Here is a 20,387-nt window from a genome sequence, read left to right on the forward strand (position 1 = left end):
GACCCGCGGGATCTTCCCTGATCCGAAGAATCTTCGGTCTATAGAGCATGTGGCAAATAAAGATCCCTGCATTGCAGGGGGTTGGACTAGATGACCCTCGAGGTCCCTTCCAACTCTACCGTTCTATTCTGTGATTCAAAGAGAGGAGCTCCGGAGCTCAGGCCTGCGTTAAAACGCGGGTGCAATTTCCCAGATGCTTCCAGGCGGGCTGTGCTGGGAGGTGCTTTCTGTTCATGCTCAGAGGAACTCTCGTCGTGTGACTAAAGGCAGAAAGCTGTAGTCCCGCATAGCTGTATACCCCCACCCAGTCAGTGACGAATTCAACAGGGGGTGTTAACCTCCGTATAAGTATCTGCTCCATCCTATAATGCAGGTACCCACCCACTCATCCGCCGACCGACTTAATTCAATAGGGTAGATATCATTGCCGCAGGGATGTGCTGCCCCAGTCACACATTAACAGCAGTCCCAAACCTGTCTGCAGTAGTAAATCCCACTGTGTTCATTGGGACTTACCCCTTTGTGCATGTGTCTGGGATTGCAGTTCTAGGAGCGCTTTCTTGGGAGTAAGTAAGCCCCATTGAACACTCTAGGACTTACTACTCTGAGCAAGCATGCATAGAATTGCGCTGCTAGAGGAGCAACTGTATACTAAATGGGAGTGAATAGAGACGAGTTATGTGCTCATTAGTTGTGTCTCTGAGCAGATCTACACCATGAATTTCAAGCACATAACTTCCCCCCGAAGACCCCTGAGAACTGGTTGGTTTAGGGGTGTTGGAAATGGTAGCTCTGGGAGGGTTCTTCAGGGGAAGATGCGCTCTAAACACGCACTGGATGTTATTTATGTGTGTGCAACTGGAGAAGTTTGCTGCTGATTTATTAATGAAGGTCATGTCAGTTAGTAACATTTCCATTAATTTAATTTTAGTAACAATGTATTTCATTTTCGCACATGTCACCCTTAGTGGGCATTAAATTGTGGTGGTTTCCCAGAAGGAAACTTTACCAAACTCTCTAAGGCTATGGCAGAATGAATTACCGGTACTTTAAATTCCACACATTATCCCTTTTACTGCTGTTTTCTTGAGAATGCTCGGCCCAGTATATTTCTGTTGAAATTTCCTGTCAAAGGTATGGGAGCCCTGGCAATCATTTCTCACTGATCACACTTGTCCTTGCAAGCAAAGTGGTTTTGTTCAACATTATTATATAGGATTTTAATTAATTTGAAAGCTTCCTTCTTTCAAAATGGATCATTTTTGGCTGCCAGTGAATCAGTGAGTAGTTTTTCCATGTTCAGCTTTTCAGGTTTCTTCAGCTGCCAGCATTTTCGTTGCCTAAGCTTTTAGGATAATAAAAGCATTCCATTCATGAAGGTGAACTCATCCAAATAAAGATGATCTCATTCAGATTTTTATCCTATGTCCACAGATACAATTCTATATGCCAGCCTTTTCTGTTGCTGTTGCTTACGCTGGGCAACATTGTAAAGCATTACTATGCAGTTACCTCCTACAAGGGTATCCAGCCAGCATAAGGAGAACAAATTATCCAAGCCATAGAATTCAGCAACAAAAAGATAAAAACTCGGTTTAATGCATAGATCAGGCAAAAGGTGTAAAAAAACAAATGCAAGAAAAAACAACAGCAAAATGTTATATGGCCACAGTAGAAACAAATAGAACAAATTTTTACTTCCATAACCAGCATCATGGTGCCCACAAACAAATGAGCATCAAACCACACAATCTGTCACACATTTCCATGTTTTTAGCATGTTAATAAAGGTGGTCAAACTAACTCCGGCAAAAGAATCCAACCTAGAGTATTTTGATGATCTGTGTATGTTCCCACTATTGAAACTATATTTTTGAAGTGTCAGGAACCAACGATAATCTGCAAGCTAATATTTCTGAATGATATATGTCCATACTTTATTTTCAACTGGTTCAAACTCGACTATCCCATTTTTCTTTTCACCATACTGTTTCCCAGTCTATCAGTAAATTACCATGACAGAAAACCTGCCACACCTCTTTGACGCATAACTCAAAGTGAAAATGCTATTATGTCTATATCCATCACCCTTGCAAAGAAAATGTTGACTCTGGGTTGTATCCAAATAAGCCCTACTCAGTGCAGACACAATGAAATTGAAAGTAAGGGGCCTAATTTAGTCATATCAATTAATTTGATGAGTTAACTCAGAGTAAGGCTATTTGGATACAACCCTCTGTCTTAAACAGTTTATCCCTCATCTAAGTAGAATGCTGACTCCATAAGAAATGCAACTTTGAAAAGAATGGAACTGTAATATTAAATAATTTAAAAGGAATTGGAAAAACAACTTTTGCAATAAGAAAAATGAATAGCTTCATTATAAAATTAGTATTAAGCACCTGGTTGGAGCAGAATGATGAGCTCTTTGCCTCTTATTCATCTAGAAAATTGGAAACATGATCCATTTTGCAGGGGTCTTTTGAAAATTAGTGGAACAAAAATGGTAAATGGTAAATGAAAATTAGTGGAACAAAAATGGTAAAGCACACGTTACCACAAATTTTAAATAATAATGCTCCCAAGAGGTAGGATTTTAAAAAATAATTGTGAATGGCTAAACAATCTAGTACTATATCTTAATTCCTATGTTGCCAAAGTAAAAAAAACAACAACTTTGCATTTCAGAACTTCATTGAGATCTTGTGTGACCTTTAGCTAACAATATTTTAATATCAAACTAGGAAAGCCTCATTTTGCTTTCTAGACATCTGTTATCATTGAGATCCAAATTAGTTTAAGTAACTATAAATGATTTTTCTTATTTAAATCTGATCTAACAGAAAAGCAAAATGGACCCATTCACTGAAACAAATAAGGACCATTAATTTCAAATGTGTCAGGCTAGTATTTCTTCCCACTGTAATAAAATTTGAGTAAGTTTAAGCCTGTACATGGTGAAAAACTCTTAGGTTTTCCTTTCTGGCATTTTAAATTCATTTTTTTCTTATATAATAGCCAAAATCCCATTAGTAATTAGGCCTATAGTGATTTTATTCCATGCAATAATCATAGTTTGGCTATTGGTTTATAAATGATGACATCATTGTTCCCATGATAACTTACACAATAATTAGGAGTTAAAAAAAAGTTTACTGCTGGACATGGGTTATATTGTGGTAGTTAGTAGTGGAGTTTTCTTCGTTCATTATGAAATAAGTTATAATGAGAAGTTACTGAGGAAGAGTTCAGCTACAGGTCAGATTAGGTAATGATTTTTTTTTTAACCCACACAAGGGTAAAAATACTCTTACACTGGTGGCCTGATAACCAGTCAAGATTTCATCAATGAGAAGTGGTTCTCTTGATAGTTGGGGTTTAGAATGTAATCTGACTTTGAAAGGTAACAATGTTCAGTTACTGAGAGGGAACAGAGTACGGTTTTGAAGCAATCACAAGAGGTAAAGAGGGCTTGGAGTTTGGTGAAGTCAGAATCTGATGCAAGATTTAGTGGCTGTGCTGTCAGCTGCTGGAGTACCTGTTTGCTTCAAATATGCGCAGCTTGTACATTTAAAAATAAATATTACAAAGACACTACCAAGTAGTGCCAACCCTGAAACTTCTTGTAACTCTGGGGAACGCAGGTTATTTAATATTTAATTATTTGATATGTTAAGGAACAGCTTTTCTGATGTAAACTAGATCTTGGCTTTTTTTTACATTTTGGTAACCAGATGATCTGCAGGATGTTTGGTGTTTAACTCAAGTACGGCACCATTCTGAAAACACGATTTGTGGGGCTTTTCTCAAACACATTGTAGCCTAATACCATTGTAGTCTAATGCCACACAACCACCCAATTTGTAACTCAGGAGATGTTATTGCATAGGGGAATGAAAGGAAGGGAGCAAAAGTCTCACTTGAGCTTTGTTTGGCACACACCATTACAGTGGTACCTCGGTTTTAGAACAGCTTAGTTTAAGAACAACTTGGAAATAGAAGGCTGCAAACCCGGAAGTACCGTAGGTGTTCTGGTTCGTGAAGTTTGCCTTGGAAGCTGAACATGTTCCGCTTCCTGTTGAGTGTGTTCTGTTTGTAAATTGAGTCCCACACTGCTAATCAGAGGCTTCCTGTTGAGTCCCGAGCACCCACTCAACACGGAGGTGATATTTGGAGCTTTTGTTTTTGCTATTATTATTTTTTTGCATTTTTGTTTGTGCGGCTTTTTCGGTATTTTGACTGTGACTTGTTCTTCGTTTTATGGGACTGACTTGTGACTGTGCTTGTGACTCTGTTTTTGTGACTTGTTTTTGTGACAGTGTGGAACCCAGTTCAGCTAATGATTGATTGTACAACTGCAGAAATGGATAAAAGCCCTCCATCCAAACAATGACTATCATCATTGCACGTAAGAAAATAAATAAATTTTAATTTCTACCATCTACAATACTGTCTTATTTTTTTATAGTACAGTATATTGATTATTGCTTTAATTTTATGGATGAATGGTCTTGTTAGATAGTAAAATTAATGTTAAATTGCTGTTTTAGGGGTTGTTTTTAAAAGTCTGGAACGGATTAATCCATTTTGCATTACTTCCTTTGGGAAAGCGCGCCTTGGGTTTGGAACGAAATGGATTAAGTTTGGGAATCAAGGTACCACTGAATAATCTGTGATGCATGTATGAGAGCCATTATGTAAATTCAGCTTCTCCGCCTCCACCTTTTTTAAAGTCTACTATCTCAAGAAGTACGGTAAATATATATATATGTGCTAGAAACAGGCTAATATTAGCCCTAAAATGAGGAGGAATAAAAGAAATGGGATGAGGGATTGTTACATATGCATTTTTAAGTCAAAATGGGCTTAAAGAGACCGACATTATATTTGATGATTTGGCATGTGTAAGGTGACATTAATTTTCAGCAAAGGAAGAAACAGTGGGGTTTCTAACACTGCTTGGGTGTGGTTGACAGAAGCAGGTGTTGGGAGGTTTGTGAAAAACCATGTCCTTTAAAAGTGATTGTGCGTATCTCCCAGCACGGCAGCCATGTTATGGTAATCTGCTGCAGCAAAGCCAACAAAGTCTTGTGGTATTTTAAAGACTTAACAGCTTTGCATGTATCTTTATTGGGCCATCCTCATAAAATACATTTGTTGACTGAAAAAAAGCACCTTTGTTAAACAATTATTGCCTCATCTGAGACCAGGAGAACAGACCAGGTATCGCCTTAGCTGATAGGAAGGATAAACTGCTCTCTAGTACAAAAGCAGTAGCAAGCAACTAATTGGACTGTCCAAAAATAGATTATCAGGAGAACTTTATGTTCCTTCTTTATCTTGAAGACACACAGTGAGGACATTAACAAAACACTAAACTTCTGTCTCTGAATTCTTCTTCTTTGCAAGAGAACAAAAAAGGGAGACACACACAGAAAGACTATCTAAGTCAGGTGGGGAACCTGTAGCCCTGTGTTGTTGATCTCCAATTCCCATCTCCTCCAGCCAGCATGGCCAGGAGTCAGGGATGATGGGAGTTGCAGTTTAGCAACTTCTGGAGGGCCACAGCTTTGCCAGCCCCAATGCTGGCACAAGACTTCAGGTGGTCCTTGGTATGGTCCCATACAATGACTGGACCATACTTCAGGGAAAGCCTTCTTTAGTAGCAGGTAACCTTAAGCCCCATGCTTTTTCGCTTTTGCAAGCCTCTAGTTACACAAAGCAGCTCTCAAGCTGCAGGATCATTAAAAAAAAAAAGATCAGGTTCAGAGGCTGGTTCTTAATTGCTGACCCTTCAAAGGGGATAAGTAAAATCTTATTTACTCATTCCTAATCCTTTGTGTCTGAAAACAATTAGAATTAAAGTAAGAGCCAAGTGCACATAAGGACTCACCACATGGATATTGTTGCCCTCCCGCAGCTCAGCCACTCTTTCCACACAGCAAGCCATTCAGGAGACGGATTAGGCAGGAGATTTTGCCTACACCACCAAAAGAAACTCACTTATGGTCTGGGACAGAATCCTTCCATCTACACTGCAAACTGCTGCATGCAAATAGGCTGCCGCTGCTGCTGCAAAGAACCAGACACTAGTGGGAGTGATTCAAAATGTATTGTGTGGCCCATACTATACACACTTACCAGAATCAAGTCTATGGCACTTTTGAAGAGAAACGCACAGGATTTCATTGATAGCGGTCCTTTTGTGTGACCACTAGATCTGTGGGTAACAGTATCACAGCTATGGGTACTTGCAAGATATAAATTCCGGTACGCCTTGCTCTGGCCCTCATTAGACAATTCCTCACACAGCGCATAGTTTAACTATGGAACTCCCTCCCACAGGAGGCACTGGATGGCTTTAAAAGAGGATTATACAAATTCATGGAGGTCAGGGCTATAAATGGCTACCACCCATGATGGCTATGCAATGCTTGTGAATACCATTTGCTGGAAACCACAATCTGGTTTCCCTCAGCCATTTGGTCAACCACTGTGAGGACAGAATGCCATACCCGCCAACATTTCTCTGATGAAAATAGGGACATCCCATTCCAAAATGATAATTTTACTATATATACCCCACACGTCTTACTGGGTTGCCACAGCCACTCTAGGCAGCTTCCAACACATATAAAAACATAACGAAACATTAAACATTAAAAAAAACCCTTCTCGATACAGGATTGCCTTCAGACAGCTCAGGGGTCGGATAACTCCATACCCTCCAACATTTATGCAATGAAAATAGGGACATCCTAAGGAAAAGGGGGATATTCCGGGTTCGAATCAGAAACCGGGACGGCTATTCTAAATTAGGGGTGTCCTTAGAAAATAGGGACACTTGGAGGGTCTGGAATGCTAAATTAGATGAGTCATTGGCCTGACCCAGCAAGCTCTTCTTATGTTCTTATCCTTTTCTTCCAGAAGGCATAAGATTATTCTTAAGATGTTTATCACAGAATACATTTTTTAAGCCTCTCAGGATCTCTCACTATTTCTGTTCAGCAACCATATCTCTCAAACACGTTGCCCCCTCCCCCAAAAGTGTGGTTTGCCATTTCATGAGGGCTTTGAACTCTTATAATCTAGCACTACAGCATAAAAGGTAAAGGTACCCCTGCCCATACGGGCCAGTCGTGTCCGACTCTAGGGTTGTGCGCCCATCTCACTTAAGAGGCCGGGGGCCAGCGCTGTCCAAAGACACTTCCGGGTCACGTGGCCAGCGTGACGAAGCTGCTCTGGCGAGCCAGCACCAGCGCAGCACACGGAAACGCCGTTTACCTTCCCGCTATAAAGTGGTACCTATTTATCTACTTGCACTTAGGGGTGCTTTCGAACTGCTAGGTGGGCAGGAGTTGGGACCGAAAGACGGGAGCTCACCCCGCCGCGGGGATTTGAACCGCCGACCATGCGATAGGCAAGCCCTGGGCACTGAGGTTTTACCCACAGCGCCACCCTTAGCACTGCGGCATACATCACCCTAATCTAAAATACGCAAACACTTGCAGTGAGACTGTATCAGCTATTTCATGAGGATGGAACAGTGCGGTGTTCACACCAGATCACGGCTAGCACAGGTGCCACATTAAGGGAAAATGTGCTTGTTTCAGTGTTCACTAGCTGATAAATTAAGACCTAAATCCAGCCCCTCTCCAAGTTCTCTCTCTCACCCTCTGCACAGCTCCTACCTAATCCCATGCCCCCATTATGTACACAAGCCACTTCCTCCTAAGCAGAGACAAAGGCAGAAGGCACTTAAATCCTTTCTCCGACCACTGCAGGAACAGATAAAGGCATCTCTTTACCCAAAAGGCTATTTTTCCAGTCAACAAACATGAGATGTGCAAACCAAAACAGCCTTCCAAGTTGCCACAAGGCTTATTATTTTTAGTTCAGCCAAAAACTATTTTGCTCATGCCAAGACATAAGAAAATGGCAGTGAGGCACTGAAGTAAACGAAGTCAGTGACTCTGTTTCTGTTCACAATGGGAGGGAAAGAGGGTTAATGAGCTTTTTGCATATGTCTCAGCTCATACATATGGGCCAACATTGCTGGCTATTCTACCCTTATTCAGCTAAAAAATATAGCCCTCGTTAAAAATTAGCTGGCCTCCAGGCCCCTAAAAAAAAATCAAGAGAGACTATTTCATTCCCCTTTTCCTATAATTTTGGCCACACACTTGCAAGACACAGATGACACTGTGAACCTTAGTGCAAGTAAGCTAAAAACAGCGAGGGAGAGCCAAGAGGAGAGACTTATGGAACTTTCAGAAGAATCTAGCTTTATATGAATCATAAGTGTCTCACAATGCAACGTATTTTTAAAAAATGTAATGAGGTCAATTCCAGGAAGACAGCATAGCCAAACAATGGTGTCACATGACCACCTTATGACTTACAGTCTGTGTAAGTGACTGTGGAAATTTTGGTGGGAACACTTGGTCACAGTCTCCTGAAGCAAACATTTCACACATCTGGGCTATTCTTAAACATAAAAGACCCATTTCATTTTTTCCCCCTTCATAGTTCTGGCACATCACCTCTTAAACATTTTTGACAAGTTTTTTATTTGATGAAGACCAAAAAGCAAATGAATATGAATGACTGCTTCCATATCCCAGCTCTCTAGGCATTAAATATGGAAGAAGCAGAGACAAAAGTCCTTGCCAGGTATGTGTGCCAATTGCATGAGGTACCTGCAGGTCCCACATACAAGGGTGCCTGGCTGACTGCAGAGGTGTCAGTGTAAACGCAATCAACAGGGGGATGTAGACATGTGGAGTAGGTGTGCAGGTGAAAAGCAAGGACCAATCTGAGCATTACAGGCTGTGCACAGTGGTTGCTAAAATCTGCGTCTGGCATTTAAAGCCCTGTTACACCTCTGTAACATCAGTCCCCAAGAATTTGAAAATGCCCTTCTCATGTGTTGGCCTAATACGCGCATGGACCAATGTCACTCACAACATTAAGTGTGACCCTGGGGAGAAGCTGTTTGAAAGCCAACCCAATAAGGCCTGCAGCATTTTAATGGGCCAACTTCTGGGCCAACTCATATGTGGAGTTACTTAAAGCATGGGAGGGAGAATATTATGGGTACGGGAACCACAAAGCTTTTCAGACATTCCAAACCTGTCTCCTCCAGTCAAAGTAACTCCACTGTCTTTTTTTAAAAAAGTGTGGCAAATACGCAAGTATGGAGCGGGATGGTTTAGAAGCCACAGATTAGTTTCTACACAATTCTACAAGGGACAAGAAGACCATTCAGGCCGAGAATGGGCAACTCTGAAAAGATTTAATTTAAACTAAAGTTTAGTTTAAATGGGAGCTTTGTTATTCATCATCTCTTTCCTGTTTATGTACATATTATGAACAAACAGACAAACTCTATACCATGATCTCTCAGTGGGTTTTGAAACGCTTTTCGAGTCTCCAATGTCCCCACTCCAACTGTGAGAACTTGGCTCTTTTCTAAATCTTCAGTTGTTCCACATTCTTGCCCCGTTTCCTGTGTGGGGGGAGACTTGCACAACCATATTCTGCCAACAGAGAAGTTTACTTAAGCATAAAGACTCTTACCGGATTCCTCCCGCCCCCAAGCCTATTGGTAAGCAAAACCTTCTACATAAATTCTCTGGAAAAGTCCAGTAACAAATTGTTTTTCTTCAGAATCTGGTTGTCCAGTCTACAGTCCCTGGTGTTCATTCACAAATAAGGCCATGAACCGAATTCATACCCACTGTGGAGAGACTTTCCTTTTGTCTCCAAAGCATATGATGTTTTCTTGCACGCTATATGGTGTTCTAAAGCCTAGTTCTTACAGACGTGAGTCTGGGTTGAACCAATTTTTAGTGGAAATGAAAAGCTAAGTGTCAGGGAACTGCCATCGGAGAAACAGGAGGTGAAAGGGCTCACAGAGGCTGAGAGAGACTTATCCGCTGAGGAGGGAACCAGCAGGGGGAGAGGAAGAGCTCCAAGGGAAAGTGAGTCGGAGGGAGGGCTCAGAGACACTTCCAGCGAAAATAGCGGGGAGGTGTCAGGACCTCCCATAGGGACACCCACTCCTCGCCAGAAACTGTCACGCCGAGAGTCCAGAAGACGCGTTTCCGTTAAGGAACTTTTATGCTGGAAGAAGTTCCGTAAACGCCCACTGTCCGATTCAACGAGCGACTGATGGAGCCATGCTTAAGGAGCTCCGTCACAGACAGAGGTTTGTGGACTTAGCCAAACTCTGAGGGACTAGGACTTTATGCACAAGCAGCTCATCATCCCATCACACTAAGGGACAGAATAGGTAGGCACATGGTTAGAGTAGGTGGGGAAGAGAGATGTGGCTGTGCCAGAATGAAGCACCCGGGGGCCAAATCAAGCCACCAGACCTGTCACTAAAAGGCAATAACTTATATGCTAGTCTCTAACTACTACATACAATTCATCAGAGATAAGCACTGTAACATAAAAATGGAGGGAACTACACTAGGTAGCAATGCAAAAATGCAATGCAAGGGCAAGCTCTCAAGGGTTTTAATGTTTAACTAAATTATTAAATATCAAAAGTGCCAAGCAAAGAACCCAGAAGTCCCTGTTTAGGCCATTCTGACGTCAGCAGGATTATATCCGTGTTTAAAGTTAATCACATACTCCACTACCAGGCTTAATCAGGGCCTCTATTTGCTGTCCTAGCCACCAGACCAGAGCAGTTAAACCTATGTAAATAACAAAAAATATGAAAAATAAAAACAGAGCCAATTAGATTCATTAAAATGTGAATTTATTGCACAGTAAAATGAAAAAAAATCATTTTTCACGTCCACATGTGCCAGTGACTGTAAAATTTTATGATTTCAGTTCAACAAGTTAAAAGAGAAAAATCATATGCAGACTGTTCATTAGAGGAGCAAATATTTTCCCAAACTAAAGATTGAGTTGCTATGACTGGTGTTGGTCATATTAATTATTTCCATATATTCCAATGGTTTCCAAGTATTGAACATTTTATGTTTCATCCAAAACCTCAGACACAGCTACTACTCGTGTTCTAAAAGTTGCCACCCCAGCCAGAACACTGCAATAAATCCAGGCAACTTAAATGGCCAAATCATATTATATGACCCGTAAGTAACCAAAGTTTTGGAACAGTCATCCAAGATGTTGTTGATCCATCTTAAATCTTTAATGTATACAAAAAGTGCAACTGAATTATTACTTTGTTGGTCTTAATTCTGCACATGTTACTGATTATAGTGAAGAGTCTGACCAACTTTAGAATTTGTAAACTTGGCGCTTCTATAATCTCACAGGTTCATGACAGCAAGAGCAATTTCTTAGAAAATAGACTGATTCAATTCAATTCTGCAATTTTATTCTGCGTCAGTGCTTTTTCTTCTTTTCTGTTTAAACATTTAGTTCAATTTATTTTTGGTGATTGTTGATTTTTCTAAAAAAAAAATAAAAGCTATTGATTTAAAAAAACAGCTGAGACTGTCTCATGTCAAACTGTGGAGAGGGATGATTCAAAACAAGGACTAAAATGTCCTTCATAAAGAGACAATCAGAAACCAAGGAAAACATACTAAACTGTGTAACTGAAACAATTTTATAATCACAATCATACTTTATGTGTTCAGTTTGAATTGTTTACTACTGTTGATATTACAATAACATAAATCAGTAGCATAATCAAAAATACTAATGATAATAATTCAGGGAACCTGCAGAACTTCTGATCTTCATAATATCAACAAGAGTGAGAGGAATCAAGCCACTTCTTCAAGCTTGGAGTTCACTTCCTTGGATTCTACTTTTGAAACCTGTAAATCAGAAATTCAAGCAACCATTTAACCTTTCATCAAGATCCAGGCAGGACAAAACTCCAATTAAGAGATGAACTATACGTTATGCACAAATAACTGCATCAACTCCCCAACCCTTGTGGCTTTTTCTTCCAAGAAAAAGTGGAACAGAATCAGCAGGTGGGGTTCTTAGCCCTTCCAGCCCATGACTTCTCTACATTGTCTCCTGAAAGCTTGTCCCTTAACACACTTTGCTTGGAAGACAAACATATCTCAACCTTCAGTTTAAAGCAGGGAACCTGGAATATCTCCCAACAAACAGATCTGCTTATGGGTAAAATATCACAACCAGTATTCCAAGCAGCAGGGAAACAAATTGAGAAGCACAGAAATGATTTTGTGAGTCAATGGACCCAATACGCTGTTCCAAATGGCAGACTGGGGTGCTTCCTTATGAGCAGAACTACTGGTAGAGAAGGCAAGCAAGCACCCCAGGTTGTTTGCCATAGCAGGCTGTGGCAATTCCTCTTGCATGAAAATAGCTTAACTCATATCGCACAAGCTCTGCCCTGTCTGTTCTCACCAAGGGACACTAAAAAACCATATAACACTGGTCCTGAAAGACCTACATTGGCTCCCAGTGCATTTCCAAGCACAATTCAAAGTGTTGGTGCTTTAAAGCCCTAAACGGCCTTGGCCCTGTATACCTGAAGGAGCATCTCCACACCCATCGTTCAGCCCGGACACTGAGGTCCATCTCCGAGGGCCTTCTGGTGCTTCCCTCCCTGCAAGAAGTGAGGTTACAGGGAACCAGGCAGAAGGCCTTCTTGGTAGTGGCGCCCAACCTGTGGAACACCCTCCCAGCAGATGTCGAGGCAATCTTACTTTTAAAAGACATCTGAAGGCAGCCCTGTTTAGGGAAGTTTTAATGTTTGATATTTTATGGTGTTTTTAATATTCTATTGGGAGCCGCCCAGAGTGGCTGGGGAAAAGCAGTCAGGTGGGCAGGTTATTAATAATAATAATAATAATAATTAAAAGAAAACACCTTTCTCCTCTCCAACTCCCATAATGGTCACTATACATGCCCCCTCATCATGATGAGCATGTTTCCAATGAGCCACAGTTTCCACACTAAATGGGTACTTCCTTTCAACATTTCATAGGGCTGTAGTGGCGACCCATAACTGGTGCTCATACACTAGTGGTAGGAAATAGACTAGCATTCAGGATCTGAGCAGCTGCAATTGAAATTGCTGTACCAGGGTGTCTCCCTCTCTCCTGCCCAGCAGAGTTACATCCCTTAAAGTCCCTCCATGGCTCTGATGGGAAGAGAGCACAGCAGTCCCTCTACGGCATCCCAAGGACCACAAGAGAGGCCCAGAAATGCTTTGGTGTGAAAAAGTGCACCTCGCTCACACCAACAATTCAACTCTGTGCCAGTTGTGGCCTTCAAAGGGACACTGGCAAGGAAGTAGCCGGGAGTGAAAAGGGAAATGCCAAGAGTTGCAGGGGTCTGCAAATGCATGGAATGTGGCTTTAGCTTTAGCCCCAGAAACTAGCTGAGTGAGTGAGTGGGGCAGGGAATGGGAAGAGGGATCCTGAGCCTGCAACACAAATCATTCTGGTGTTCTGTCATGGATGCTTTAGCTGAGATTTTTGCATTGCAGGGGGCTGGACTAGATGACCTTTGGGATCCCTTCCTACTCTATAATTCTAGCCTCCTGAATACATGAGATATTAGGAACGTCATCCTTCCTGACAATTCAAACTGCTTAAGCTGAGCAATCCGGCTGCCAGCATAACACTTGTGCGCAGTCCAAGCTCCACATAAGGCTGCAAGACCTGGCAATATTGCCTAGGCATCTGGCAAAGGCTAATGACTACACCAATATACCGGGTAATTAGATACTTAAGCCCCGATTAATCATGCCCATAAATTATTACAGGCACAGAAAGATTTTAAAAATATGACCCCGCAATAACATCCAAACGAGCTCTCACTGAAGCTAGTAAGGTTTTCCCCCCCTTTTGACTTCAATGAGACTGGGTCAGGTCTACGTTGTGGAAAAAATGATGGAAAAACAATACAACGCTTAAAAGAAAGAAAGAAAAGCAGGGACCACATGGCATCTTTTATCTTGCGTTTCCAGGAAGTCAGATACTATTACAGCATGTCTGGCATTTCAGGGAGGTGGGAATTAGCATTTTATTGCATGCATAAACATACTATTAAAGGCAACCAAGGTGTAAAAATCTTTGGCAGGGAAAATGTGAAGGTGTTAACATTCCTCTGTCCAGCAAAAGAAAATACATTAAAATAATGTTACGGCTGTGACTGAAGACCACAAGCAAGTCATAATTATGATGCCTGCTTGATCTTTTCCATACCTTCCAGTACCTTGTCTTGGAACAGAACCATGTCCAGTTCTAAAACTCCACTGACCAGGCTGAATGCTGCTGCAAAGCAGGACTTCAGCTCCGAACCTAATGAACCTTGCTTTGGGCAAGAAAGCCAGTTCAAGCCCCACAAACGCTTATTATTATTATTTAAATCAAGGCCTCGGCTGGGGTAAGCTCACATTTACCCAGGTGTGAGAAATAGTATTGCAAAAGACAGAGGCAAAGAGGGAGCATGGCCATGAATGCCCACCACATTCATTACAGGTAAATTCAGGAGGGAGCCTAAGCTTTGCAAGACACATGTCTTCTCCCCACTCATGTACCCAAAATTGAAGGCTACATAAAGCTATCCATTCTGCCTGCACTGGAGGGGATGGACAATGGCTCAGAAGCTTCCTCACCCAATGGTCCCCACAAAAGAAAAACAAGTTAGGAAATGGGTTTGGGACCCCTTAAAAGAGGTAGTTTTGACATTCACAGACATCAACCTTTGCTCCGAAAGCTAGATGGTTGTAAACAAATTCCATTACTAGTGTAGGCTTGAACAGTGAGGAATCTGGACTACAGACCCACCCCCCTTTCTTTCTTTTTATCCCTGGCCATGCTGTCTGGAGCTGATGGGAGCTAGAGGGCCACAGGTTTTCCACCTCTGGGCTAAACTGTTGTGTATGGACCCAAGAAACCCAGATTCCAATCCCTGCTTGGCTATGAAATTTGATGGTAACGTCTGCCATGCTGACCAACCTCAAGAGAAAGGGTGCCTATAGATGCACAAAAGAATAGCTTGTACATTAAATGAACTCCTGCTTGCTTATAAGGGTCTCCATAACACTTAACTACTTCAATATTTTGACATCCATTTCTATAGAATATTTTAGCTCCTTTAATGGCCATCCCCCTTCATGGATCACTACTTTGGCCACCTCATGAGAAGAGAAGACTCCCTGGGAAAGACCCTGATGTTGGGAAAGATTGAGGGCACAAGGAGAAGGGGACGACAGAGGACAAGATGGTTGGACAGTGTTCTCGAAGCTACCAACATGAGTTTGACCAAACTGCGGGAGGCAGTGGAAGACAGGAGTGCCTGGCGTGCTCTGGTTCATGGGGTCACAAAGAGTCGGACACTACTAAACAACTAAACAACAACAATGGCCATTGTTTTTTCTCTACTGGAGATGTAGATTACTAACCACACTTCCATTATACATATACGGAGTATATTATGCATCATCATGACGTCAACAACTATGGAAACCCTTTCCCCCTACAGATGTTGTTGAGCTACAACTCCCATCATCCCTAGCTACGGCCTAGGCCTAGGGGCCAATGGAAGTGACATCTGGAGGGTCAAATGTTCCCCGCACTTGGGCTCTGACATTAAATAAAGAACAGGCTCCCACTTACCTGTTCATCTATGCACCTGAATTGCCAGGACCAGGCGGTATTATAAAGAAAGGGCCTCAGATCAAATCGGTTGTCATCAGGGCTATAGTCTGCAGCATGGTAGGATGGGGTGAGAATTGTCATTTTGTGTCGATTGATAGAATACATTCGGAAGAAATGCTTAACCTTGGACGCCACCTGGTGTACAACACACAACATTTCAGAATAAAACAACCTGAAGGTGCTTCACAGCCGCAATCAGAATCCCAGATGAGAAAAGGGCTCTTAAAAGACGGATCTTTTTACTATAGCATACTAGATTCAGCATGAGAATGAGAATACACATCAGAATATGTATCAGAACGTACTGATTCCAAGCTTCCTCAATCCTGACTTGGCAAGACGTCTGAATTATGCCACTGCATCTCTCAGGGTTGAATTGATTTCACCTTATATATTCTTGGTCAAATTTTAACAATCTATAAAGTTCTTAAGCCTCTGTATCTGTGCTGAAGGACCTGCCAATGACATGTGCATAAAAAATGGACTCTGTCCATAATGGTGGCCAAATTCTGTCTGGCACACACAGAAAAAGAGAAAGTCTCCAACTTCCCATAATGCATCAATCTTGGGCCAATTAATTGATAAAATTGTCTTCCTCCAAATACTCATCAACCTCCTTTCTTCTGAATATATATATATAGCACTCAAATAGGGATGGACACATCAGTCTATTTGCAGCCTGTGTCCATTTCACATATATATTTACAAATCAGTTCTATTCTGTTTCCATAATAATCTGCTATTTAAAAATATTTTTTACAAAGAATGTATTTAGATATGCAATAAAATGCAACTTTAGATATGTATTTTATCTCAACATACACATTTTAAAATACATTTCATCATAAAATATGCATTTTTAAATGCATTGTGGTATGTTTGAGCTTAGAACGGTATCATAAAATTTGGAGAAATACAACATCTGAAGGATAATTATATTCTAATCAATGTATTAGTCTGGGAGGTGAGAATTCCTGCATTTGCTTAAAAATGCAGACCAAATGAAATTCTCTTCCTCCTCTACACTCCTCACTCAAAAGAAAACGACAACCTCAAGTCCTTCTGCCATTAAGCTTTTCCTGCAGCTGACAATTTCATTGCTGCAGTCTTTGAACACCATGCCCAACATTAGCACCTTGCCTGCAAAATATCATGTCACTCATCTCCGCAGCAGCCCAACTCCCAAATCTCACCTCCCAACATGGGACAAGGGTTCTCATTACCTCTCTTGGGGTGCAAATATCTTTCCACATTGTGATTAGCTTGCAAAACATAGTGTATGGTCCAGACTTGGCTATTTTCCTTAGTTTGCCATATACAGAGAGTTCAGCATACGTCATCCCCATGTCTTCCTGAAATCACATAGATTAAGAGGAAAAGTGTGAATTCCTAAGGAGCCACCATCAACCGAATCAGACCCATGGTACACGTAGCCCAGTTATCATCTGTTCTGAGGCTGTCTGGGGACTTGGAAAAGAGATTTTTCTTTATACATGGCAGAATAAAAAGCAATTTGAATGCTCTTTCACGTGTAGACCCAACTCTTTTCAATTAAAAAAAAAACTAGCAAAGCAGAAAGAATGATTCCCATCCAGCCAACATTTGGCTTCAATGGATGTCGACGAGTTTCTGAGGGGGAAAAACATCTTCTCTATCCACTTTCTCCATAGCATGCATAATTTTCTTATCGCGTCACCTTTTCTCTAACTAAAAATTCCCCAATTCTGCAACTTTCCCTCATAGGGGAGTCACTCCATCCCTTTGATCATTTTGGTTGCCTTTTTCCAACCCTTTTCCAACCCTACAATATCCTTTTTGAGGTGAGGCGACCAGAATTGTACATTGTATTCCTGAAGGAGTTGTGCTGTAAATTTGCATGATGACACTGTGATGTTGGCTGTTTTCTTTTCATTTGATCCACAGCATGGAATTTCCCTTTTTCACAGCTGCCACAAACTAACTCAGAGCTGCCAGACCAAGCCTTCTCGGCTGCGCAGAAACTTCCCTCATTGACATCATGTCCAATACAAGATATTATAATTGAAATGCCTTATGGTTTGCTGGAGAAATAATTGAAGGAAAAGATGTGATGTTTGCACATTTGCATTGATTTGTTTGTGCTGCCTGAGTCACAAAACCAACACATAATGTAGAGTAATCAGGAACATTAAACAAACAAACAAGCAAAAAGCAGCTACACATCAGGCTTCCAAGGGGTTTTTGTAGTTGCTGTCCTTTACCTCATCTAATTGAGTGATCTCTCCTTTTTTCAGGGGCTCCAACTCTGCTGTTGGTGGTGCAGACACAACACTGAAAAAGAAGAAGAATCCAGCCGGATTAGTTGTTTGGTCTCCTTTAAAGAATTAGCTCTTCTTGCAAGGGGGAAGCTTATTTACATCAAGGACTCACTGTGTTCCCTTTCCCCCCGAACAATTATCAAGGGGGAGATATGACTTTTCAAGGACAGGTTTAAGTGTGAAGTTAAGGAAGATCTTAAATCTTCTGTAAAGACTGTTGGTTTGAAACAAAGTGCTGTGCCTTTCAAAGGTAACCACTAAGCTATAACCCCCCCTTCAAGTGTAAACAAATAAAGTTCTAGTTTTGTTGTAAAGGTGCCCCAATCTTACTTAGGTCCTCTGAGTTCCATGAAAATGTCTGCTGTGGGAATACACAGAGGGATTTTTCCAATAAAACATATTACCCAGCACCTATTTTAAGCGTGGGTGTCTGTCACATGCAGCTCCCACTATTATCTCCTTTGTGGTTTTGTTTCTACTGAATGGCAAGCATACATAAATGGTCAATCAATGTCAAGATGATGGAATACAGTTGGCCTCAGGAAACTATTTCCCATTGGTCAAGTAAGCTGTCAAATACAATCGTTCTTTAGGTAAGCAATACTGTTTCTTGATGGCATTCAAAAACGGATTGAAATTTAGTCAAAAGTCCTAATTGGGGTCAGACTTCAATCATACTAACATGCAACCATCATAGGAGAGTTTGTGGTGTCAAGAGTGTAGTCCAGTTTAAAGGAAAGCCGAAGCTTCATCACCGCACGTCTTACCTTCTGAGCGACGTTAGGTGAAAATTATCGATGCAATACTGGATAAAGCTGATCAAGTCTGTCTTCCTAATTCCACCAATAGGGTTGATATCGGCACTGGAACAGTCATACTTTGTGAAATATCCACGAAGGCTGACAGACAGAACACAAGTATTTTTACTCTGCATTTAATCCAGAAAGGAAATGAGAGGAAAAGGTCCAGATTCTTACACATTGTCATGCAAAAGTATAAACATTTTAGTGGTTGTGTTCAACTAATGTTTATCCAGAGTAGAGTCACTGAAATTCACGACCATGACTGTCTGAACAACTCCTTTCTTTGAAATTTCCACAGAAGGAGAATCTACTATTAGTTGCTTCAGACAAAACATGAGAAACCTTAGTATTCCTGGAATGACCCACTTCCCACTTTCGGTCCGCCCTGAACTGCTGGATCTTGTGCCATCATGGTGAGTAATAGTTGACAGATATTACATAACTGAATTACTGGACTCTACTTGTTCAGTACAGTTTGCCATCCATTTTTAATCTGACATATTAAGCAAACATATTGAGAAAGTAAAAGGTGTGTACTACACACACAACTTTCTCAATCCACTTCCTATATCCAATTAAATGGTTATGTATATGTTTTCAGTAACTGTTTAACCGATGTTAATGAAAGTGGAACAAAAGATAATGAGAAAGCAGAAACAAAACCCACAAGCTGATTGTAGAAAAAAAACTAATGTTTATCCAGAGTAGAGTCACTGAAATTCACGACCATGACTGTCTGAACAACTCCTTTCTTTGAAATTTCCACAGAAGGAGAATCTACTATTAGTTGCTTCAGACAAAACATGAGAAACCTTAGTATTCCTGGAATGACCCACTTCCCACTTTCGGTCCGCCCTGAACTGCTGGATCTTGTGCCATCATGGTGAGTAATAGTTGACAGATATTACATAACTGAATTACTGGACTCTACTTGTTCAGTACAGTTTGCCATCCATTTTTAATCTGACATATTAAGCAAACATATTGAGAAAGTAAAAGGTGTGTACTACACACACAACTTTCTCAATCCACTTCCTATATCCAATTAAATGGTTATGTATATGTTTTCAGTAACTGTTTAACCGATGTTAATGAAAGTGGAACAAAAGATAATGAGAAAGCAGAAACAAAACCCACAAGCTGATTGTAGAAAACCAAAATGCTGAGCAGGTAAACTAAATGATTGCTAAGGCACCAAACTGGAATACAGAAGAAAACTGGACAAGTTTTTTGTGTGTTTTTTTTAGATTAGCACTCTGTTTTGTAACAAAACCCAAACCCATCAATGATATTTTTGTCTCTACCAGCATTTTAGATATCTACTGAAGTTATTTAGAGAGCTTCATTCCTCACCCCTAAGATGCATACCTTTCATCCACATTAGATGTTCCAAGTACTAGCAGTCCACCTGGCATTCCGCGACTCCATAGGCACAGCTGCGCAAACAGGTAGGCAAGTACCATTCTTATCCTGGCCTAGAAGTCAAATATAGAAAACCAGGTTTTAAGGAAGAAGGAATTCTCAAGTGGCAGGTTGTGGCAGGTCGATCAGTCTCAGCAAGAGGATATTAAGAACAGTATGAATTACATAAAGCCTGTGGGCACATTTCCTTCTGGGGAACCTTCTGGGGGCCACATGCCTGTGGC

General features: G+C 41.1%; 1 protein-coding gene across 1 annotated transcript in view; it reads right to left on the reverse strand.

The window, feature by feature from the left end:
• Positions 1-11,582: 11,582 nt before the first annotated feature.
• The window catches only part of NADSYN1 (NAD synthetase 1), a 29,618-nt gene continuing 20,813 nt past the window's right edge, over positions 11,583-20,387 (reverse strand). Inside the window, exons 16-21 of the mRNA XM_053388887.1 lie at positions 20,110-20,216; positions 18,706-18,837; positions 17,882-17,951; positions 16,865-16,993; positions 15,600-15,776; positions 11,583-11,810 (exon numbers count right to left, since the gene is read on the reverse strand). Coding sequence (XP_053244862.1) covers positions 11,757-11,810; positions 15,600-15,776; positions 16,865-16,993; positions 17,882-17,951; positions 18,706-18,837; positions 20,110-20,216 — 669 coding nt within the window. The 3' untranslated portion in view covers positions 11,583-11,756. The remainder of the gene's footprint in view (positions 11,811-15,599; positions 15,777-16,864; positions 16,994-17,881; positions 17,952-18,705; positions 18,838-20,109; positions 20,217-20,387) is intronic.

Source organism: Podarcis raffonei, chromosome 1 (assembly GCF_027172205.1).
Source record: "Podarcis raffonei isolate rPodRaf1 chromosome 1, rPodRaf1.pri, whole genome shotgun sequence".
Classification (NCBI taxonomy): Eukaryota; Metazoa; Chordata; class Lepidosauria; order Squamata; family Lacertidae; genus Podarcis; species Podarcis raffonei.